The sequence below is a fragment of the Chlorocebus sabaeus genome, chromosome 16 (assembly GCF_047675955.1).
Source record: "Chlorocebus sabaeus isolate Y175 chromosome 16, mChlSab1.0.hap1, whole genome shotgun sequence".
Taxonomy (NCBI): domain Eukaryota; kingdom Metazoa; phylum Chordata; class Mammalia; order Primates; family Cercopithecidae; genus Chlorocebus; species Chlorocebus sabaeus.
The window spans coordinates 5,322,149-5,345,978 of record NC_132919.1 but is presented as its reverse complement, the minus strand read 5'-3'; the positions used below and the strand labels follow the sequence as shown (position 1 = coordinate 5,345,978).

Below are 23,830 nucleotides of genomic sequence, written 5' to 3'. Positions count from 1 at the left end.
AGATCGTATCATCTGCAGACATGATCTTTCTTTCCAATCTGGATTCCTTTTATTTCTTTTTCTTGTGTAACTGTCCTGGGAGAATCTTCAGCACAATGCTGAATAGGATGCTGGGTAGACATCCTTTGCTTTCTTTCCTGATATTCAGTCTTTCACTATTAAGTGTGATATTAACTGTGAGTTTTTCATAGATGTCCTTTACCAGGTTGAGGAAATTCCCTTCTGTTCCTAGTTTGTTGAGTGTTTTCTGTCATGGAGGGGTGTTGAATTTTGTCAAATGTTTTTATGTGTCTACTGAGGTAATCATAGGGTTTTTGTTCTTTATTCTATTGAGGTGGTGTATTTCATTAATTCATTTTCAGATGTTAAACCAATATTACATTCCTGGGATATATCCCACTTGGTCATCGTGTATGATCCTTTTCATATACTACTGGATTTGATTTACTTATATTTTGTTCAGAAATTATTATTATTATTATTACTATTTTTTTTTGAGACAGGGTCTCACTCTGTTACCCAGGCTGGAGTGCAGTGTTCATAATCATGGCTCACTGCAGCCTCAACTTCCCTGACTTGAGCTATCCTCCCACCTCAGCCTCCCAGGTCTCTGGGACTACAGGCATGCACCACCATGCCTGGCTGATTTTGTCCCGTTTGTAGAGATGGGGTTTCATTATGTTGCCTAGGTTGGTCTTGAACTCCTGTATTCAAACAATTCTCCCACAACAAGTCTCCCAAAGTGCTGGGATTACAGGTGTGAGCCACCAAGCCTGGTTTGTTTTTTTTTTTAAGACAGTCTCATTCTGTTGCCCGGGCTAGAGTGTGGTGGCAGGACCTCGTCTCATATTGCAACCTCTGCCTCCCGGGTTCAAGTGATTCTCATGCCTTAGCCTCCTGAGTAGCTGGGATTGCAGGTGCATGCCAGCAATTTTTTGTTGTTGTTGTTTTTTGCTTTTTGAGACAGAGTCTCACTCTTATCACCCACGATGGAGTGCAGTGGTGCAATCTTGGCTCACTACAACCTCCACCTCCTGGGTTCAAGCAATTCTCATTCCTCAGCCTCCCAAGTAGCTGGGATTACAGGAGCACGCCACCACACCTGGCTAATTTTTGTATTTTGGTAGAGATAGGGTTTCACCATGTTGCCCAGACTAGTCTTGAACTCCTGAGCTCAGGCAATCTGCCTGCCTCAGCCTCCCAAAGTGCTGGCATTACAGGCGTGAGCCACTGCACCCAGTTATGCCTTTTTTTTTTTTTTTTTTGCATTTACATCCATTATGTAGTGGTGAATAGGCATGACAGTAGAGAATAAATAAAACCAGGGACGGTTTGGTATTACAGAACAACGGGATCTAGTATTGGGGTGGGGGGAAGAGTGAGAAATTGGGTGATTGATGCTGGATGGGAGATGGGACAATTTTTATCCTTTATTCTATTGTGGTTCTATTTATTCTGTTCTATTGATGCATTTTCACACGTTAAAACAACCTTGCATCCCAGGGAAGCAGAGAATGGATAACCAGCTGTATATAATTCTGATTCATTTGTAAATTTCTGAAGGGAGAATTTACTTATTGGAGGACGATAGGGCCAACTATATTATTTCTGCAGAGACACCACCATGACCAACAGCAACAGTAATGTCCAGCAGTTATTAAGCATGTACACAACACGAAATGGACCCCTGAGTTCAAACACTGGATTTCACCCTTCTATCCAGGTCATGACCATACTTAACTGTATTAAGATGAACCATATTACTGCATGTAATGACAAGGCCTCAGCAGTTGTTTCCTTAATAGACAGTTTATATCCTCATGAACATCTCAATATTCTGATTTCACTAACATGTCTGCTAATAGGTATATCGTTTCCTGTGACTGCTGTAACAAACTGATGACTTAAAACAACAGAAATACATTCTCTCACAGTTCCGGAAGCCAGAAATGCAATCCACCTGTTGGCTCTAAGGGAGAATCTCTTCTTTTCCAGCTTGTGGGGGCTGCATTACTCCCAACTTTTTTTTTTTTGAGATGGAGTCTTGCTCTGTCACCAGGCTGGAGTGCAGTGGTGATATCTCCGCTCACTACAACCTCCGCCTCCCGGGTTCAAGCGATTCTCCTGCCTCAGGCTCCCGAGTAGCTGGGATTACAGGCATGCACTACTACACCTGGCCAATTTTTTATATTTTTGGTAGAGACAGGGTTTCACCATGCTGGCCAGGTTGGTCTTGAACTCCTGACCTCAAGTGATCTGCCCACCTAGGCCTCCCAAAGTGCTGGGATTACAGGTGTGAGCCACTGCGCCTGGCCCCAACCTGCCTTTGAGGTCATAATACCTCCTCCTCTTGTCTGAAATCTCCCTCTGCCTTTCTCTTATAAGGACACTTTTCACTGGATTCAGGGTCCATCCAAATAATGCGGGATGATCTCCTTATCTCCATATCCTTAATTATACCTGCAAAGACCCCTTTTCTGAATAAGGCAACATTCACAGGTTCCAGGAATTAGGACATGGACCTATCTTTTGAGGGATCACTGTTCAACCCACTACAGATTTTGAATAAGCTGCAAATGTGAAACGGACAGTGTTTTCAAATGAGTAAAAAGTCATACTGGAAAGAAATATACCATGGCATTATAGACAGCAAAAAATAAAAACCAAACCTTTTAAAACACATATATTTAATGTACAGAATTGGAAAAAGGACTTCTTGATAATAAACATATTTCATGTAAACACAAGCTTTCAGTATCTATGAATATTTCATTGCAAATACACCCTAAGTTACTTCTTCTCTACATAAAGGAGAAACCCCAAGTTCTGCTCTTTAGGAAGATATGGAGGGCAAGCAACACCTTAGGAGCAGCCATTGCTACTTCTCCCCTTTCCTTGGGTGACCTAACATTTTACAGGGACTAATGACATAAAGAAATATTAGATTCCATTGAGTTTAAACACAAATTTCCCACTGAGGGAATGAAATATTTGATGCTTGTGAGTATGAATAAATAATTACATATTAGGTACAAAGCAGATTCCAAACCCAACTGAAGTATGAAAACAAACTGGCATGGATACGTAACAGTCAGTAAAATTAAATTTCACTACTGAGTATGCTACATGCTTCCTTCTCTATTCCAGTGGGTTCTCTTTTTTTGTGTAAGGTCTCTTCCGGCTGGACTCTAAGACAGTCAATTGCTTAACATCACCAGGATTTTTGTCAGGAGATTTATTTTGGAAATAAACCAATTTCTTTTTTATTAAAGACCAAGGTTGTCTTTTTCGCTACATGCTTCTTTCCACTACATATTGACTCCCTGATATAAGAAAATTTACAGGGTGAGAGCAAGTACTCTATGTTGGCTGTCCCGCAGTGTAATGACTGGTTAATAAGAAAGTCACTCAGCCTGGGCAATATAGTGAGGCCTCGTTTCTGCAAAAAAACTAGCAAAGCATGGTGACATGCACCTGTGGTCCTAGCTACTTGGGAGGCTGAGGCAGGAGGATCACTTGAGCCCGGGACACAGAGGTTGCAGTGAGCCAAGACTGTGCCACTGAACTCTACTATAACCTGGGTAACAGAAGGGGACCTTGCCTCAAAAATACTACTACTACTAAAGGAGCCACTCATTTAATCCTTTTCTCATCTGGTCTCATCCAAAGAGTAAGTCAAAATCATCAAGGTCACAAAGGACTTATGACCAAGGTACAACTCTGCAAATATCTTTAACTGGCCATGGCTTCTTCGTTTGATCCCTTCCCACTTATTAGAAGACTCTAAGGAACAGATGCTGCAGCCTAGTTCAAAGAAGTACACACATACCTCAGGAAAGTGGACTAAAAAAGAGGAAGACACAGAATACAAGAAAGAGTTGACAAAGCAAATCTAATAAAAAGTATGGTTGGCTTGAACAGTCATTGGTATAAATTCCTTATGATTCTACTTTTTGGCAGGCTCCTCCTTTTGACTACTGAGCAATTAAGATATTTTCAGTCGTTTCGATTCCTTTTCCACACCGTCTCTAATGTTCTGTAGTTTTCTGGAGTTCTGAACCAGGGACACTAAACTCTCCCTAAAATCACTAGTCCCATGATCTCTGCCAACATTTTGAAGCTCATCAAAGAAAGTCAACGTCTGTTTGAGTTTGGCCTGAACAATTTTTTGCTCTTCTAATTCTGCAAGAAGGGCCTGCTTAGTACATAATTCAGTCTTGTACTTCTCCTGTAACTGTTCAATTTCTTTCTGGAGATGCTGAAAATCTTCCTCACTATAAGGTGTCTCCTTACATTTATCTTCAGGAAGCAAGATGTTTGAGGGAATACGTAAAATCAGCTGCAAAAACAGTTGCTCCATTTTGCTAAAAAGGTTATCAAAATGTCCTTTCATGAAGCAAAGAAACTTCTCTGTGCATTTGCGAATCTGCACTGGGCTAATATCACAGTCTGGGATGCCATCCAGCTTCTTCAGAATAACCTGTTCAACGGCCTGCATCACTTCAAATAGGTAGTCTTGAAATGCAATGTAGATCCGAAGCATGCACGTTTGTGGCGTGAAGCCAAAGAACTGGGCCTCATAGGTCATTGGATCCACAGACATCTTGGCTTATTTTGCTATGTTATTTTCAGGTGTGAAAAACCTGCAAATGTAAAAAGGAAATAATTCATTTGGAAAAAAAAATCTTCTGCAGGATAACAAATCACATTACAGATAGCAAACAAAGCAGCAAATAAATAAAAAATAAGGAGTTTGTTTTCCTTTATACCTGATGCCACTTCCACAACAGAATATAAACTCTTGCCTCTCTGAGGCTCCTTCCATCAGCCTATACCCTCCCTTTTCCCCTCCTCATTGTTCACTTCCCTTACCTGTGACTTTGGCACAGATCACAGTCTTCTGAATTACCATCCTAGACAACTTTGAAGTCTAGACAGATGACTTAACCAATGCCCTAGAGATTCAGTTTCTTGAGCTTCAATGACCTATAGCTCTACCTTTTAGCCACCTGGCTCTTGATATTTGTAACCACTCTTCCAAACTGCTTCTACTTTTTGACTACCACCTCCTATAAAATTCTTCCAATTCTTTTTTTTTGTTTGTTTTTTTTGTTTTTTGTTTTTTTTTTTTTTGAGACGGAGTCTCGCTCTGTCACCCAGGCTGGAGTGCAGTGGCCGGATCTCAGCTCACTGCAAGCTCCGCCTCCCGGGTTCACGCCATTCTCCTGCCTCAGCCTCCGGAGTAGCTGGGACTACAGGCGCCCGCCACCACGCCCGGCTAGTTTTTTGTATTTTTTAGTAGAGACAGGGTTTCACTGTGTTAGCCAGGATGGTCTCGATCTCCTGACCTTGTGATCCGCCCGTCTCGGCCTCCCAAAGTGCTGGGATTACAGGCTTGAGCCACCGCGCCCGGCCCTTCCAATTCTTATATACTCATATTACACCCTAATGTTCAAGACTTACAGCCCCTCCACCCTCTCTTTCTGTTCTCAGCCTCTCCCACTTCTCTTCTTTCCTTATTCATTTTAGGCCTCATGATCTATCATTTTGATCACTCCATTGCCGATGTCCTCAATTTGCTTGTTCTCCAGCCAAGCCATATGAAAAAACCCCAATTAGAAGATGAGTAAGTCCCTTGTCAGCTTTATAACCCTGACATGTTTTTTCAAGGGTCTGCAAGCAATTCCTCTCAAATATAAACATCTAGGAAAATAAACCCCTATCTCCTTGCCATTGTGGGAATTCAACTTAGGCATCTTTTTCTGAGATGAAATGATATGCTTGTCATAGAAATAAGAGAAGTTTTATTATTCAGATAAAGGCAATTAGCTAAAACAAACTGCTACTTCAATTATCAGGTGAATTTAGAATGCACTTTATGAAATAATTTGCAATAAGCAGTACAGTCAAATCTTCTTATGGGAAGATGCAGCTAATCTTAAGAATTTATGTTTGTAGGCCAAGCACGATAACTCATGCCTGTAATCTCACCACTTTAGGAGGCCGAGATGGACAGATCACTTGAAGTCAGGAGTTCAAGACCAGCCTGGCCAACATAGCAAAACCCTATCTCTACCAGAAATACAAAAATTAGCCAGGCGTGGTGGTGGGCACTTGTGATCCCAGCTACTCGGGAGGCTGAGCCAGGAGAATCACTGGAACCCGAGGCAGAGGTTGCAGTGAGTCGAGATCATGCCCTTGCACCCCAGCCTGGGCAACAGAGCGAGACTCCGTCTCAAAAAATAAAATAAAATAAAATAAAATAAAAATTTACGTTTGTAATGGCTAAATATAGAGTGGTTATAACTGTTTGGCCGTATATGTAAGGAAGGATTTCTTTCTGTGGTTTTTTTTTTTTTTTTTTTTTTTTTTGTGAGACGTGTTCTGGCTCTGTCACTCAGGCTGGAGTGCAGTGGCACGATCACGGATCACTGCAGCCTCAACCTCCCGGGTCCAAGCAATCCTCCCACCTCAGCCTCCCAAGTAGCCAGAACTACAGGTGCAGGCCACCATGCCTGGCTAATTTTCTTGTTGTTGTTATTTTTGTTTTTGTTTTTTGAGACAAAGTCTCACTCTCTCGCCCAGGTTGGAGTGCAGTGGTATGATGTTGACTCACTACAACCTCGGCCTCCTAAGTTCAAGTGATCCTCTTAGCTCAGCCTCCTACGTAGCTGGGATTACAGATGTGCGCCATCTCTAACAACAAAAAATACACTTCCTTGATTAACTCCTTTGAATTCCCATCAGGACCTCTCTTCGGGCACTGGCTGATAAACTTCTACCGCCTCATCTTCTCTGCTAGACTTAAGAGTTCCTGAAGGCAGAATAAATGCGGCTTGATCAGTATTTGCCAATCAACGCAGAGGTGCCCAGGCCATCTCAGCGAGTTGAGCTAAGACCCGGCGATCGCGCTGGACAGGACCCAGAAGCCAGAGCGCCGGAACTTCCGGCCGGCTCCCGGCATCCGTCGGGCCCCGAGCCCGCGCTGCATGCTGGAACCTTCAGGTCGGAGCGCGCTGTAAGGCCGACCCACGGGCCGCTGCGCTCCCTTGCGATGCCGCCTAAGCCAGTCTCGCCCGTCCCCGCTTCTCCTCAGAGAAAATGCTGCCCCGCAGAACTTACCGGAGCGACCATGAGGGTCACGAATTCGAGCACACACAGGCTTCCCGCCACCTCCTTTAAACCGCCGCTGGCTTGCCAGCGACAGACGGCACGGTTGGCTCCCCAAAATTCCGACTGATACGCGCCTCGGCGAGCGAAAGTAAACGCGGGATACTCTCGCGTTCCTGATTGGCTGGTTGGGACACCTCAATTATGACAGAAAGGGGCCGGGCGGGAAAGTTAGCTGTGGCCGACGGGGATTGGCAGAAGGAACCTGTACTTACTCGCTTTTCCCGGACGTTGGCTGGTGGAGAAGCCAGGATGGGGGGGGTTCCCGCGGCTGCCCAATCAACGCCAAGCAATCGGCCAGCCGCCAATCCGTAGAGACTTAAGGCAGGCACAGCCGCCAATCACGAGTTGCGTCGCCACCGCCCCCCCCCCAGCGCCCCATCTCCCTAAAGCGGGCGCGGGAGAGGCCTTTGTCCCGCCCAGCCGCCGGGGCCTGCTGGCGGAAGGGGAAGTGAGGGGGGCAGGCGACGGTGGGGAAGATGGCGTACCAGAGTCTGCGGCTGGAGTACCTGCAGATCCCACCGGTCAGCCGCGCCTACACCACGGCCTGCGTCCTCACCACCGCCGCCGTGGTGAGCAGCTGCAGTGCCACCTTCTCATTATCTGGGCAGAATATGACTGGGTCTTCAGGAAACTGGGGTTTGGGCTTCGGGGAGGCCCAGAGGGGCTGGTCCCGGGGATGGGTGGAGACGTACAGGGATTACTCTGGGGTTCGAGTTGGCGCCGAGAATGCTTATCCAGTGACCTGAGAAGGGAGTGCTGCTTCATGGGGGGGTCAGGTCAGTTTCTAAGAGATGAGGGCCGGACCTATACCGGGTTAGGGTTGCGGGAGCCTCCCACCCGAGAAATATGTCCGAGAGTTCTGCCAATGGCCAGGTAGTACCGTGGTGACTAGTGAGAGGAAGGTCCGTTTTATGAAGAAAAAGGAATGAGAAAAGCAAGGTGGAAACTGTCCAGAGGGGAGTGGCTTATAATAAAGAGGGTCTCTGGGTAACAAGGGGCTAGCTGGAGGTACCCAGCCCTAACGGTGGCAGGGTCTCGAGTCTCCGTTATTTCAAGTGAGTTTTGTTGTTTCACACGGCTGTTTCAGGTGGTGCCCGTGTGGTGGGTAGATTCATAGCAGCTGTTTTTATTTGTCCTGTGTCTAAAATATCACCACCTGTCTGCCTCATTTCTTCATGTCAGCCTCAACTATTGCAACATAAACTTTTTTGTGTTAGGTATTGAGAATACAAAGAATTCTACCAATTCTAGAGAATTCTTTACCAACCTCTTCCTCTGGCCTAAGGAGAAAGGCTTAAAGAAAATCAGTAATTGACCGAGAGTTGGAAATTGCTAGACCTACTAATCCTTTGTTGTAAATGATGAAATTTTGTTTCTTGGTTGATTTGCTTTAAGAAGCTCTTTTTCTATTTCAGCAGTTGGAATTGATCACACCTTTTCAGTTGTACTTCAATCCTGAATTAATCTTTAAACACTTTCAAGTAAGTGGTTCATCACAATAGTGATTAATGCTTCAGTTTCTTCTTTTACTTACTGTTTAGTAGCAAATCCCGTTGTACACTATCCTAAAAAAGAACCCCGTGGGGGACCTTTGATTATAAGTTGTCTTGTCAGGATGTAAAGCAGTGATTCTGCAGCCTGGTTGGACTTGAGAATCCCTTAGGGAACTTTGAAGAGATTCCCAAGCACCTCAACAAGTACCAAATCAGAATTTGCAAGGGTAGGAATTAAAATCTGTGTTTCATTTTTAAAGTTCCCTGCATCGTTTTGATGTGTCCAGTTCCTGTATTCGGAAATCACTGGTTTAGACTTAATGTTGTAGTATGAGAGGAGAGTGACCAGCTAGCTGCTTAGGGGTTGTCTCTGCAGGGATGGCCTTATTTTGTCCATTCACCACCTAGGCACGCCCACCACCTTGGTGTTATCATGATGGTCCAGAAACTCAATTCTGTTAGTGCTTTTAAATTGTGATCTGTCTTCCAGTGATCAGATCATACTAACAAAATTCCAAACATCTAAAGCTACATGGTGGTTTATTAGATTACAGTGGGAGATGGTCCTTTCCGGTGATTAAAATGTCAAAAGAGGCTGGGTGCGGTGGCTCACGCCTGTAATCCCAGCACTTTGGGAGGCTGAGGCAGGCAGATCACCTGAGGTCAGGAGTTCGAGACCAGCCTGGCCAACATGGTAAAGCCCTGTCTCTACTAAAAATACAAAAATTAGCCGGGCGTGATGACACACGCCTGTCATCCTAGCCACTGGGGAGGCTGAGGCAGGAGAATCACTTGAACCCGGGAGGCGGAGGTTGCAATGAGCCGAGATTATGCCAGCCTGAGACAAGAGCGAAACTCTGTCTCAAAATGCTAAGAGAGACATGGATTTTTCTGTTCCAAGATGATCTTACAGACCATAGTTGGAGTAGGGGAGAGGCCCAAAAACCAATAATTGTGCCTCTACACATGCTGTTCCCTCTGTCTCAAATGTGTTTCATTCACTTTATACCCATTGAACTCTGGCTTGCCTTTCAAAACGCAGCTTTTGTGTAACCTTTATGTACTCATCCTCCTTTGTTTTAGAGCATCTCTCACCTTTACTTTGCAGTTATGTGTATGCTTGTCTCCTCACTAGGATGAGGACTCTAAAATCTGGATAATTAATATGTAGAACTGAATTGTTTCAACTTTAATAGTTACCAATTCTCAAGAATTTAGTGATTTGTAAAGTAGTCCTGTCATCTCTTGTCACTGTGTTCCCACAATACTCACATGGAACTGTAGTTCCATCCAAGTAAGTCTTGCTTCCTACTTGGCTTGCTTGGTTTTACTCTGCCTGGGGTTAAACTGTTAAACTCTTGATGACATTTGGAGTTAGGAGTTTGAGATTTGCCATCAGAGTCTCCATCTACTCCTGCGGGTCCTTGGTCAGGACATTTAAAAGTTCAACTTTCAGCTGAATAACTAGTGTTCAGCTAGTTATTCAACTTTTAGTCTTTTAGTTTCCTATCTGTGAATTAACTTGCTTGTCTCACAGCATCACAACAGACAGTAGACATTTTAAAATGTTAAGCACTCTACCATTGTGAGTGGTTACTGTGGGTGTGGAGAGGTTGGGTAGGGAAGGGTGTATCAGGGTTTCCAACAAGAAAATGAGTGTTTGGCAGGGTGCGGTGGCTCACGCCTGTAATCCCAGCACTTTGGGAGGCTGAGGTGGGTGGATCATTTGAGGTCAGGAGTTTGAGACCAGCCTGGCCAACATGATGAAACCCTGCCTCTACTAAAAATAAAAATATTAGCCTGGCATGGTGGTGCGCACCTGTAATCTCAGCTACTTGGGAGGCTAAGGCAGGAGAATTGCTTGAACCTGGGAGGCAGTGAGCTGCGATTGTGCCACTGTACTCTAGCCTGGGCGACAGCGAGACTGTCTCAAAAAAAAAGGAAAAAGAAAATGAGTGTTCTTGTATCTCCCAAGTAGACTGTAATTATTAGAGCATTAGTTCTTACAGGGAGTTGGCCATTTGTTCAGATTAGAACTTGGGTATTTGCCTTAGAATTTTCCCTTCTGGCCAGGTGCAGTGGCTCAGGCCTCTAATCCTAGCACTTTGGGAGGCTGAGGTGGATGATCCCTTGAGGCCAGGAGTTTAAGTCAGCCTGGGCAACATAGTGAGAACCTGTCTCTTTTTTTTTTTTTTTTTTTTAAGTTTTAATTTAAAAAAAAAAAAGAATTTTCCTTTCTTTTTGATGTTTCTGACTGCCTAATGTAAACATTTCTCAGCAATTTATATTAGATCCTGAAGTTTTTCTCTGGTATGTCAGTTCTATTTATTATATGATGATACTACACACGAAAGCACTGTTTTCTGTTCGGCAAATTAACCTAGCCTTCCTACCAAACTTTCTCGATAAGATGATCACAATTTAAAATTTTCTGTCCTATTATTATAAATGTCATAGTCACAATGATGTCTTTCAGACTTTGAACTAAAAGCAGCAAAAAAAAAAAAAATCTAACATCAGATTATGTGCCCCTGTTTTTGTTTCAGAACAGAATATCACTCTGTCCAAGGCTTCTCAACCATCGCAGTCATAGGATGTATCTTTTGTATTAATATGGAACTGTTTCCTGGTAATTTATTTTACTTAATACATCTTTCTCTTGATTTTTTTTTTAACAGATATGGAGATTAATCACCAATTTCTTATTTTTTGGGCCAGTTGGATTCAATTTTTTATTTAACATGATTTTTCTGTATCCTTTATTAAATGGGGTCAGCATCAAAACTTTGTTTTCTTAGGAAGTAAAAAATTAAGTTGAAACTTTTAATCCTGTTATTTGTTTTTGGTACCATCTTAGCTGTAATTTCTGGGTCGGTGGTACCTAAAGTAGTTGGTTAGGTAGTAATGTTTTGAAAATGTTTGTAGGTCACTGTTTGTTCAAATGGGAGGTTTTAACCATAAAAAGATAGCACCTTTGCTTTTTTGTTACTTACAAATCTGATCAAGGGAGGGGAGAATTGATTTGAGGCATACCTCCACAGTAACACCAACAGGTACAAAGCGGTAAAACAACCTGAATACAATGATAATTTAGCAGAATTTGGGCATAAGTTTTGGAGTGGGTTCATGAGGAGTGGGAACTTGAGATCTCCTTGGGTCGTGGTTGCTGGAACTACTGGCTGAAAGACAGTGATTGTGTCTGCTGAGCTTGTCAAGTTCCGGTTTGTTGAAAGGAAAACCCCAGCTCTGATCCAGTGGCAATTGGGGCCACAGAGCAGGGCATTCCTCCTCCACCCCTGCCCTCTGTATGAAGAGGGAGTTACAGTTCAGCTCATCTGCAGCCGCATTCCTTCCCGAGGATGGCAGGAATCCATTTTAAGTCCTGTGTAGTATATCATTCTGAGAAGTTTCCAGTAAAGTTTTTTCTCATCATGATTCATCTTTATTGACTGAGGTGCTCAACCTGCCAGGCCTGGAAAAGTAGTTTAGCACACAAGGCTTCTTGCTGCGGATTTCTTCCAAGTTAGGACGTGGAGAAGCAAAGATGGTGCAGATTAAGGTGTGGCTGGGCACAGGAAAGACAATACAAATTTTTAAAGGTTTAGTAGGGGACTGGAGGGCCGGGTGTGGTGGCTCACACCTGTAATCCCAGCACCTGGGGAGGCCAATGTGGGTGGATCACGAGGTCAGGAGTTTGAGACCAGCCTGGTCAACGTGGTGAAACCCGCTCTGTACTACAAAAATTAGCCTGGCGTGGTGGTGCACAACTGTAATCCCAGCTACTCAGGAGGCTGAGGCAGGAGAATCGCTTGAATCTGTCAGGCAGAGCTTGCAGTGAGCCGAGATTGTGCCATTGCACTCCTGCCTGGATGACAGAGCGAGACTCCGTCTTGAAAGGAAAAAAAAAAGGATAGGGGACTGAAAGCATGTCTGTGTGTCATCTGTATTAGTTCCCAGCCAGGGACAGTTTGTAAAAAATGATGCTGGTCTTGACCTTTTCTAAAATGCTTGATAAAAGAGTAATCACATTACCACTCAAACATTCTTATACAAATGAAGACTTGACTTCTTACAAATAATATGGAATCCAAGTGTACTTACAAGATAACATTAAGTTTTTACTTTGTTCATATTCGTGTGCTGAATATTTTCTTAACTTGGAACTTAAGATACCGTTACTGTCGAATGCTAGAAGAAGGCTCTTTCCGAGGTCGGACAGCAGACTTTGTATTTATGTTCCTTTTTGGTGGATTCTTAATGACCGTATCCTTCAACAAATAGAAAACCTACGGGAAAATGTTGAAGAACACCCTGGCTCTTCCTAAAACTTGTCATCTGTCTCCCACAATTCTCTAGATATCCGGAACAAACAGATAAAAGTAGATCTCCAGATCTTAGCTTCAGGGCACTATCATTTATTTTACAGCACATTTTCTGTGACAAGTTTCCAAGCCTAGCAGTCGGACAGGAAGAGCAAGTCACAGGAACTTTTAACCCAGGTGGGTTCCTGTTAAGCATCTCAGTTATATCATTGCTGCTTGGCGTACTTCACTTTTAAACTAAGTTGGTAAGACATTTACTTGGTGGCTTTCAAAACCAATAAATTATTTTTCAGAAAAAGAATTTTCATCTATACAATAGACTTAGATATGGTACGGTCCAACAAGATGGTTTTGTTCCAGCTAGCTTTATTCACCTCTGTAAAGGTGCTAATCGTGAGCAAGCTTTAATATAATTATTGAACGAAGAATTAACACGTTTTCCAAAGAGGCAAGAACTTCACGAAAGCAGAATTATTTGTTTGAAGTAGCTGTAAATCTCAATAATTTAGCCTAAGCAGATTTTTGCCTGATTGCTCTGGGTAATTATTTCCTGGGTTTTTTTCCTTCTGTTCTAAAGATGTAACAACTCGACTTTTCCAATTCAGACTTTTGTTAGAACACAATCTTTAGTTCTCCTGCTCGGTCTTCCCTATTAAACTTTTCATGTTGATATTTTCCTTAATGCCATCTGCTAGCTTTTTGGTCTGTTTGTGAGCTTAGTTTTCTTGGGCCAGGCCTTTACAATAATGCTTGTCTACGTGTGGAGCCGAAGGAACCCCTATGTCCGCATGAACTTCTTCGGCCTTCTCAACTTCCAGGCCCCCTTTCTGCCCTGGGTGCTCATGGGCTTTTCCTTGTTGTTGGGGAACTCAATCATTGTGGACCTTTTGGGTAAGGCTCTTCTCACTATTTTTTAAATCATTTTACCTGTAAAAGTATTTTACCAGTATTTTTCATGTTTATTCTGTTTGGCCTTCATTTATTACCTATTGTAAAATACTACAATATTAGTTCATTAATTTTTAATAATTATGTTGACATTCATCCTAAATGTAGTCAATTTATCTTGGTAGGTCTACCTGCCATCTAAATTTTAATTCTCTCCCTCATCCTTTATTTCGGCTTGACTCTAGGTATTGCAGTTGGACACATTTATTTTTTCTTGGAAGATGTATTTCCCAATCAGCCTGGTGGAATAAGAATTCTGAAAACACCATCTATTTTGTGAGTATTTTAACACCAGGTTACATACTCTTACAGGCAAACCAGGACCGGGGGCATGATCTGTGTTTTCTTTGGCTCCCCTAGCTCCTAGTACACATAGTTAAGGTCAGTAACTATTTGCAGATTGAGGAGTCTGGCTGCAGTTGAAGAGCACTTGGATTGGGTAGGAGCAGACAGTGCCGGGGTTGTGGCAAGAGCAAGGTTAACAGGCTCAGGATATCTTGGGAGTAACCTGGTAATCGTTGTTCCAGATGGCCACTAGAACTTCCTATTCCAGGAGGAGCCTGCTGGTTTTATGAAAGCCGCTGTCCACGTTTAGTGAAGTAAAGTAGCAAAATGGGCAAAACTGATGAAAGTTTCTGATGGTGGACTTGGTGGCCTGCCGAGCAGGTGGTTGAGATAAGAAGTGAAGCAGAGTTCAAATAGCTTTGGACTGGAAACCAGGTGTGGCTGTCCCACTGACCAGCCATAGAGCAAGTCCCTTCTTTTTTGCAATTCAGTTTCCTGAGGTAGAACTTTGATTTCTTTCTTTCTTTTCTTTCTTTTCTTTCTTTTCTTTCTTTTCTTTCTTTTCTTTCTTTTCTTTCTTTTCTTTCTTTTCTTTCTTTTCTTTCTTTTCTTTCTTTTCTTTCTTTTCTTTTCTTTCTTTCTTTCTTTCTTTCTTTCTTTCTTTCTTTCTTTCTTTCTTTCTTTCTTTCTTTTCTTTCTTTCTTTCTTTCTTTCTTTCTTTCTTTCTTTCTTTCTTTTCTTTCAACATGGGGTCTCGTTCTGTCACCTAGGCTGGAGTGCAGTAGAACTTTGATTTATGAGACCTCTTTCTACTCTGGAATTTGGTATCCTTGGGAGATGCCATATTAAAAAGGGCTCAATTGAGAAGTAAAATGTGAGTTTTTGTTATAAAATGTTTGTTGTAGACTAGTTAAGCAAAAAGAAGAAAGTGAAATTGTCCACACTTGGGTATAGCAGTGGCTACCATTGTTAACTTTTCAGTGTGTATTCTTCAGTCCTTACTGTCTGTACTTTCTAAAAAACGCTAAGCCAGTCAAGGCCATAGTGCACTATGACTGCGCCTGTGAATAGCCACTGCTCTTCTTGGGCCAGGCCTTTAACATAGACACTGCATTCCAGCCTGGACAACATAACACATTCCTGTAATCCCAGCACTTTGAGAGGCGAAGGCAGATGGATCACTTGAGCTCAGGAGTTTGAGACCAGCCTGGGCAACATGGCAAAACCCCATCTCTATAAAAGCTGCAAATGGTGGCACATACTTGTAATCCCAGCTACTTGAGAGGTTGAGGTGGAAGGATTGCTCGAGCCCAGAGGGGTTGAGGCTGCAGTGAGCCAAGATCATACCACTGCACTTTGGGCTGAGGAACAGAGTGGCACCCTGTCTCAAAAAACAATTTTTGTAACCTTGTAAACTTAATATGTCAGAATTGTTTTTTCCATCCTAAAGTGTTACAAAATTATAACAGGTGATATTCCATGGTATGGATATGGCATAATTTTACTAATCCCTTATTGATGGACATTGACATTAGTACTTGGTTTTCTCTTCTGTAATTGGAGTGGTGAATATCCTTGTAGCTAAATCTCTGCACATATCCATGATTATTTTCAAAAGATAATTCCTAGAAGTGGAATTGATATTTTGTTGCCAAACGCCTTCCAGAATGGATGTTCAAGTTTACATTTCAACTAGCATTTATAACTGTTCATTTCCGCACATTCTCATCAAACAAGGGAGGCATTTTATTTACCCTTTCCTAGTTGAATAGTTACAAGATGATGTCTCATTGTTTATGATTTAAAAAAATTTTTTTTTTTTTTTTTTTTTTGAGAGGGAGTCTCGCGCTGTCACCCAGGCTGGAGTGCTGTGGCCGGATCTCAGCTCACTGCAAGCTCCGCCTCCCGGGTTTACGCCACTCTCCTGCCTCAGCCTCCCGAGTAGCTGGGACTACAGGCGCCCGCCACCTCGCCCGGCTATTTTTTAGTAGAGACGGGGTTTCACTGTGTTAGCCAGGATGGTCTCGATCTGCTGACCTCGTGATCCGCCCGTCTCGGCCTCCCAAAGTGCTGGGATTACAGGCTTGAGCCACCGCGCCCGGCCGATTTTTTAAAAATGTTTTGAAACAATTTCAGTCCTCTAGGAAATTACATATGCAGTACAGGGTCTCACTCCATTGCCCAGGCTGGAGTGCAGTGGTATGATCATAGCACACTGTTAACTCAAACCCCTGGGCTCAAGTGATCTTCCCACCTCAGCCTCCTGAGTAGCTGGGACTACAGGTGCACACCACCAACCTCTGCTTATTTTCTTTCTTAAATATTTTTTTTGTGGAGACAAGGTCTTTCTGTGTTGCCCAGACTAGTCTCAAACTCCAGTCCTCAGGCGATCCTCCTGTCTCTTGGCCTACCAAAGCACTGAGATTACAGGTGTGAGCCACTACAGCCCACTTTTTATTTTTATTTTTTATTTTTTGCAATTGTTTTCTGGCACAACAAGATATACCAGGCTCATCCTGTGCTCTCCTTGATCCAGTCCTAGAATCAGCTGTTTCTTCAAGGAGCCCTGGTTCCTTTAAAGTGGAGAATGGTATTTAGAAGCCAAGATCTGGGTGCTAGATGTGCTCATTGCTATTGGAGTGTTGCTATTCCCAGATCCTCTCAGTGAACAGAGCAGTGGAATTATATGTATGTATGTATGATAATGTATACAAATGTATATTTTTAGATCTATGTATTTTTAAAAACATGGGTTTATACTGTACTCCCATTTCTAGTACTACCTCATGGTTCATTCTAGCTTTTTTCCTATTTGTTTCCTCCAGTATTTTATTACGAAAATTTCCAAACTTATGGGAAATCAGAAAAAAATTGGAGTGAGCTTCATGTAGCCACCACATAGATTCTGTAATTAATAGTTCCCTATTCTTTTTGCACACCTATCCCTACGTCTAGTTTTCCAATCCAAAATGTATATGCCATTATATGTATACTTAATTCCTTGTATACTTGAGTATGCATATCAGTAACTAGAGTTCAGTATTTATGTGCAACAAAATACACAAATCTTGAGTGTGTCAACTGAGTTTCTATAAATGCACACTTCTGTGTATCTATCAAGACAGAAAATTACCATCAATCAGAACGTTCCCTGATATCCTTCCTTGTCAATCATTGCACTTGTCCCCCAAGAAGCAATTGCTATTCTGATTTTGTTCCTCTGTAGATTAGTTTTTCATGTTGTGCAGCTTCATGAGTAGAATCGTACAGTATGCATTTACTCTTTGGTAAAAGGCTTCTTTCCTTCAACATAATGTTTTTGAGACTCATCTGTGTTCTTGTATTTATTGGTAATTTGTTCCTTTTTATTGCTGAGTATTATTTGGTTGTGTGAATGTACCACTGCTTTCCATCTGCCCTTTCCATCTGTCCTAACCTGATTCTTATTATGATTAATGTTTTACCTACCTAATTACCCCTCATATGTAACTAGTCTTTTGTGATAGTCTCCACCTCCCCCATATGGATGCCTTGCTCATCTCACTCACCCTCAGATTCCCCAGACCAGGCTGCCCTCTTACGGGGATGTCTCCACACCCTACTCAGGCTAACATCTCGTCGGGCCACCTCCATGTGTGCGTGGTCTGATGGGGCTCTTGACTGCATATACCAGGCTGTGCCCCCACCCCCATCCTGCTAATGTTTGGGCAGTAGAAGGGGTCTCAGTTTTGTTTTTCTTGTCGTTGCTACAGATTCTCACTCCGTTGCCCAGGCTTGAGTTCAGTGGCTCAGTCTCGGCTCACTGCAACCTTCGCCTCCCGGGTTCAAGCGATTCTCCTGCGTCAGCCTCCTGAGTAGCTGGGATTACAGGCATGCGCCACGACACCCGGCTAATTTTGTATTTTTAGTAGAGATGGGGTTTCGCCATGTTGGTCAGGCTGGTCTTGAACACCTGACCTCAGGTGATCGGCCCTCCTCGGCCTCCCAAAGTGCTGGGATTAAAGGCATGAGCCACCACACCTGGCCGGGATCTCAGTTTCTAATATACTTTCCTTTGATTATTGTGAAAACAAACATTTTCACGTTTATTGATCACATGGATTTCCTTTTTGAATTGCCCATTCAGCCCTTTGCCCATTTTTTCTGTTGGTTTGTTTTTATTGTTAATTTGTAAGAATTTTAAAAACTCGTTTTGAAGTATACTTTTTCTGACTCCAGTATAAATTAGAAGTTTTCAAATACATTTCTAATTTTATCAACTGTGGGGGATTACAAGTAGAAATATAAGTGCAAAGTGAGGATGCTGCTTTAATGGTTCCTTCTTTAGTGAGGTTTTGAATTACTATATCATAGTACTTAGTCTTTTGGACATTTACTATCTCCTCCTATGTTCTGCAGTAATTTTTCTTGGGATACCTTGTGAATTTTTTAAAACTTTTGTAGTAAAATAATACCTAACATAAAATTCATCTTAATTCATTTTAAATGTTCAATGGCATTAAGTATATTCATACTACTTTGCTGCCATCACCACCATCCATAGAACTCTCTTCATCCTGCAGAACTGCAACTCTGTACTCATTAAACAACTCACCACCCCAGCCACCACCATTCTATTTTGCTTCTCTGAATTTGACTACTCTATGTACCTCACAAGTGGAATCATACAATGTTTGTCCTTTTTGTCTGGCTTATTTCATATTTCATTTAGTGTAAAGTCCTCAAGGTTCATTGTACCATGTGTCTGAATTTCCTTCCTTCTTTTTTTGAGACAGTCTTACTCTGTTGCCCGGGCTGGAGTGCAGTGGAGCAATCTCAGCTCACTGTAACCTGTTCCTCCCAGGTTCAAGTGATTCTCCTGCCTCAGCCTCCTGAGTAGTAGCTGGGATTACAGGCACGCGCCACCTCACCAGGCTATTTTTTGTATTTTTGGTGGAGACGGGGTTTCACCATGTTGACCAGGTACAGTAGCTCATGCCTATAATCCCAGCATTTTGGGACGCTGAGCTCACCTGAGCTCAGGAGTTCGAGACCAGTCTGGCCAACATGATGAAAGCCCATCCCTCCTAAAAATACAAAAATTAGTTGGGCATGGTGGCGGGTGTGTGTAATCCCAGCTACTCGGGAGACTGAGGCAGGAGAATTGCTTGAACCCAGGAGGTGGAGGTTGCAGTGAGCTGAGATCGCACCACGGCACTCCAGCCTGGGCAACAGAGCGAGACCCCCATCTCAAAAAAAAAAAAAAATTCTATTATATATATGTACCATATTTTGTTCATTCACCTGTTGATGGACACTTGGGTGATACCTTGGTTATGGGGAGACATTAATGATAAATATGTGAAAGTCAGCTTACAAAACAGATGTAGTGTGATCTAACTTTTATAAAATTACATAATGTAAAAGTTCCCAAAGAATAACTGAAACATTGACAATAGTTACCTCTGGGAATTTAGGATATTTTGCTCATCTCTTGTTTCCTCCTCTATAATTATTATGATTTGGATTGCTTTTCTAGTAAAAATCAGTGAAAGATAAAAGCTAATGTAAATGTTAATAATTATAGATGCTCTTACAATATGTTGACTGTTTAATTGTCAGGCAGGTGTAGTCTTACCTATGGGTGGAAACCCTGTGGGACCTGAACTGACCTTGTAGTACTTTGGACGTGAGATGACTCTGGGACCAAATTATATCTGTTGCCTGTCTTTTAGGAAAGCTATTTTTGATACACCAGATGAGGATCCAAATTACAATCCACTACCTGAAGAACGGCCAGGAGGCTTCGCCTGGGGTGAGGGCCAGCGCCTCGGAGGTTAAAGCAGCAGTGCCAATAATGAGACCCAGCTGGGAAGGACTCAGTGATACCCACTGGGATTCTTTTATCCTTTGTTGCAAAAGTGTGGACACTTTTGACAGCTTGGCAGATTTTACCTCCAGAAGCACTTTATGAAATGGTACACTGACTAATCCAGAAGACATTTCCAGCAGTTTGCCAGTGGTTCCTCACTACACTGGTACTGAAAGTGTAATTTCTCGGAGCCAAAAAACTGGAGAAACAAATATCCTGCCACCTCTAACAAGTACATGAGTACTTGATTTTTATGGTATAAGGCAGGGCCTTTTCTTCCTCTTGATAGACAAGGCCATGGTGTAAATGGAAGTTTCAGAGAGGACAAAATAAAACTGAATTCCATTTTTCTCTCACTGTATTAAAGCTTTTGTGTGTGATCTTTTAAATTCTGATAATGTATTGTAGCTCTCCTGCGTAGACCTGAGCTCAGAACAGTTGACACAGCCGTTCTTCTGTGTCTTCACAACTTTTAACTGGATTTCATTTCAGGATTGGAAATACGTGGCTGTCATGCTGTGGTTGTGTACATCTTACTAATTCAGAATGCAAGATTCACCAGGAAGATGATTTATTTCTGTCATTTGGATAGGTTGTTTCCATCTGGGTTTTGCAAACTTTGTCAGACAACGTGGAAAAAAAGGAGGGAGGATGCTTCTTGTAGCAGTAGGAATTCAGCTATAGGAAAGTCAGCTGTAAGCTAATGTGGCATCTTATTTGCTTTGCTTACATTTCTCCATTAAGAAGTATCCAGGGAAAGATTGCTAAGGGCCACATTTTTGGAAAACTGGGAAGATTTTCATTGGACTTTTTTTTTTTTCTTTTCTTTTTTAAAAAGTTTTAATTTAAAAAAAAATTTTTTTTAATAGAGATGGGGTCTCACTGTGTTGCCCAGGCTGGTCTTGGACTCCTGGACTCAAGCAATCCTCCCACCTCAGCCTCCCAAAGTGCTAGGATTACAGGCATGAGCCACCCAGCCTTTTTAAAAAAATTTTTTTGCCTTTTTTTTTTTTTAAATTAAAAAAAAATAGAGACAGGGTCTCAGATTTTCATTTGATTTAGAAAACAAGTTAGAATGTTGACTTTGGAGCCAGATGAACCGATACCAGTTAGCCAGGCACATGTTCTTCCAGGGTCTTTGGCTAGGTAACATTAGTGATTTGCTTCATGAAAATTCAAGAACCGTTTCAGAACCAAGTACCTAGATTACCTTCCCAATCAGGTAGAACTTAGACAGGGTCCACAGAAGTAGACACTTAATGCTGTGGTTCAATAAATACCTCCCCTAAGTATTAAGTCTTCCCTGAGTCCCAGCAGGTTTGCATTCACACTGCTTAAGTAACTCACAGAACCTGGAAGAGCACCGCTAGGAAAGAGATGATTCCAAACAGCTTTCATTAACAGTGTGTATGCACCAGTCCCTTTCCCAAAAGTGGACTGTTAGTAGTAGTTCAACCTTTGTTCAGGGGTAGCCAGAATGTGAGATTGTCCTCAGAAAGACAGACAGATATAGGCTTAAACATAACGGACATCCTAAATAGGAATTTTCAGATTGTTTTTGAAGTGAAAAGTATTTTAATGTCTTTAAATGGAATTGCATAACTAATGGAATTTAAGTATTTTACATGTTGCTAGTAACTTTGAATATGATTGTTGCAATTTTATGGAACCTGGGTCTATGGGACTGCTTTTTCTTTAAGCAGTTTAAAAAAGGTTTTTAAAGTTTAAAAGCCGATCTTAGCATGTATAATCTTTACGGGATTCTTAAGTTGTATCCTCTTGTTTTTGCTCAAGAATGCTTTATCAGTGACGTTTGTTTTGTTTTTTGTTGTTTCAAATTGTTTTTGGGCTAGAAATGAGTTTCTCTAGTTTTATTTGTTCTCCCTGAGTTGGAGTTATGCAATGAATGGCATTTTTGTGGTAAAATGCTGATCCTAAAATCTATTCACTCACTGTTCATTTAAGAAGGGAATATCTGTATACGTTAATGACTGGGTAAAACAGGAAATACGTTTTGAATATACAGCCTAAAGGCAGGCAGTTACAGGGTTTTTTGGTTTCTCTGATTTTATAGGGTGCAAGTTCCCAGTGGTAGGATGCCCTGCTGTGCGACTACACTGTGTCCTGAGCAGTGTCACCTCTCATCAGTTTGGCCAGCCCTACAGCCACCATGCCTAGCCCTGTGCTGCTTCAGAGGATACCTGTGCTGGAATGGACATCAGGAAAAGTCCTTACTTTTCCCCCCAATTTACCTCTCAATCTTAGTTCTTCCAGAACACACTTCCCTTTCCCAAGGCAAATAAACTAAAAGTGAGATTTGATACATGGAATTTTGTGACCAACTAACCTTACACATAATTTGAGGGATTCCTGGATTCTTCCAGTAATACTGAAAAGCACACTTGACTAAAGCATAGTGTTTTTTGTTTGTTTGTTATGGAAATATGGTATACGTTCATTTAAAAATAAATGGACATACAAATTGCATCTCCTTAGGAGATACATTTTATATACATTTCGGTGCATTTTTTCCAGTATGGATTTCTATTTGTTTCTCTCTTCCATTTGTTTTTTTCTGTGTCACTCTTGTATGTCCTCTTATCTTTCATACCTCTTGTGTGTCTCTAGAAGCAGAACACTCAAGTCCTGGGTCTGGATAATGAAACCCTCTGTCTCTGGGGCCTCTGAAAATAAGGAAGCATTGGAGCTATTGCCATGTTGAGTAATGGGCTTCCTAGAACTATTGTCATCTATCCTGCCAGGGTTTTATGTTGTAGCTGTTTTTCTTTGACAGGCGGGTTCCAGCTATGTTGTTAGTCATGATCCTGCCATTATTTTCTGTGTTCTGTAGGATGTCTCCAGACTACTGAAACATATTTTATGAGTTTGCAATAAAATTGTTGAATCTTGTATGATCAAGTCACTCCTCTGCTCAGAAATCCACAGTGACTTCTTAGCCCCTATATTATATGCATACTTGTTTTTTTCCTAACTTTACTTCCACTTCTACCTAACAGGGACCTCAACTTAAGTCTCTTCAGTTCTTCTGGGCCTGGCCTTGTTCCTGATTCCTCAAAAAATCTTGACTCTAAGGCCTATCTTATCGTCTGTCTCTGAATCCCTATAAAGCTTCAAGTCTGTATGACATATTCTTACGCCAAATTATATATTGTCTTGTACTGTTCCTAGCTGGTACATGTATATTAGTCTTGTCTCCCTCATGAGAATGTAAGCTCCTTAAGGGCAGGGACCATGTCTTAATTTTTGTATCCACCACAGTGCCTAGCATAGTGCTTGGCACATGGGTGCTGAATAAATACCTTTGTTTATTGATCAGCAAAGTATTATCTGGTATTTTTAATTATACAGGGATTAAAGTGTATGCATGCAAGCTTGAGCCTAGTTGCTGAAGCTTGTGGTTGTCTCTGAAAATGGGATAGAGGGAAACTGAACATGATCAAGGGCAGTGATTTGGTGGTCAGAAAAGCAAAGGTGACCACCAGCTAGTATGGTCGTGATCAGACCAGCTAAGTCCACAGACTATCCCAGACAAGTTAAAAATGAAATGTGTCTGACACTTCATCTTTTGGAGGAAGAACCAAGATATTCTTTGAATAGTTATTAGGTTGTCAGTATCTACATATGAAAGCTGCTAAACCTCAAGAGACTTCTTTAGGAGAAACAGCAGATTTCAGTCTACCAATGGGAGAAATGTGGGCAACATGACTTGATGCATATATAGGACTTAATTTTTCAAC

At 42.0% G+C, this 23,830-nt stretch overlaps 2 protein-coding genes across 8 annotated transcripts; one reads left to right on the top strand and one right to left on the bottom strand.

Annotated features, from left to right (window-relative positions):
• Positions 1 to 2,669: 2,669 nt before the first annotated feature.
• MIS12 (MIS12 kinetochore complex component) lies at positions 2,670 to 7,241 on the bottom strand. 2 transcript variants are annotated; one of them, XM_008010025.3, is made up of 2 exons: positions 7,123 to 7,241; positions 2,670 to 4,643 (listed from the first exon to the last, which is right to left on the bottom strand). In XM_008010025.3, exon 2 carries the CDS (start codon positions 4,601 to 4,603, stop codon positions 3,986 to 3,988), a length of 618 nt encoding a protein of 205 aa, XP_008008216.1. In that variant the 5' UTR covers positions 4,604 to 4,643; positions 7,123 to 7,241; the 3' UTR covers positions 2,670 to 3,985. The 2 variants fall into 2 exon arrangements, with proteins under 2 accessions (XP_008008216.1, XP_008008217.1); XM_008010026.3 differs by lacking the exon at positions 7,123 to 7,241 and adding an exon at positions 4,873 to 4,977.
• A 365-nt stretch (positions 7,242 to 7,606) lies between these two features.
• On the top strand, positions 7,607 to 23,410 carry DERL2 (derlin 2). 6 transcript variants are annotated; one of them, XM_073004629.1, is made up of 8 exons: positions 7,607 to 7,742; positions 8,592 to 8,654; positions 11,213 to 11,262; positions 12,836 to 12,929; positions 13,684 to 13,879; positions 14,122 to 14,212; positions 19,936 to 20,015; positions 22,147 to 22,585. In XM_073004629.1, the coding sequence occupies exons 1-8, from the start codon at positions 7,650 to 7,652 to the stop codon at positions 22,248 to 22,250; spliced, it is 771 nt and encodes a 256-aa protein (XP_072860730.1). In that variant the 5' UTR covers positions 7,607 to 7,649; the 3' UTR covers positions 22,251 to 22,585. The 6 variants fall into 6 exon arrangements, with proteins under 6 accessions (XP_072860730.1, XP_072860729.1, XP_072860728.1 ...); XM_073004628.1 differs by having other exon boundaries at positions 7,608 to 7,742; positions 8,589 to 8,654; positions 22,147 to 23,410; XM_073004627.1 differs by lacking the exon at positions 11,213 to 11,262 and adding an exon at positions 11,345 to 11,418 and having other exon boundaries at positions 7,609 to 7,742.
• Positions 23,411 to 23,830: the final 420 nt, after the last annotated feature.

Coding starts and splice junctions, on each gene's coding strand:
- MIS12 (XM_008010025.3), bottom strand. CDS start 4,603: ATGTCTGTGGATCCAATGACCTATGAGGCCCAGTTCTTTGGCTTCACG.
- DERL2 (XM_073004626.1), top strand. CDS start 7,650: ATGGCGTACCAGAGTCTGCGGCTGGAGTACCTGCAGATCCCACCGGTC. Junction 14,213..19,935: donor CTGAAAACACCATCTATTTT/GTGAGTATTTTA, acceptor CCTGTCTTTTAG/GAAAGCTATTTTTGATACAC. Junction 20,016..22,146: donor GCCAGGAGGCTTCGCCTGGG/GTGAGGGCCAGC, acceptor CTGATTTTATAG/GGTGCAAGTTCCCAGTGGTA.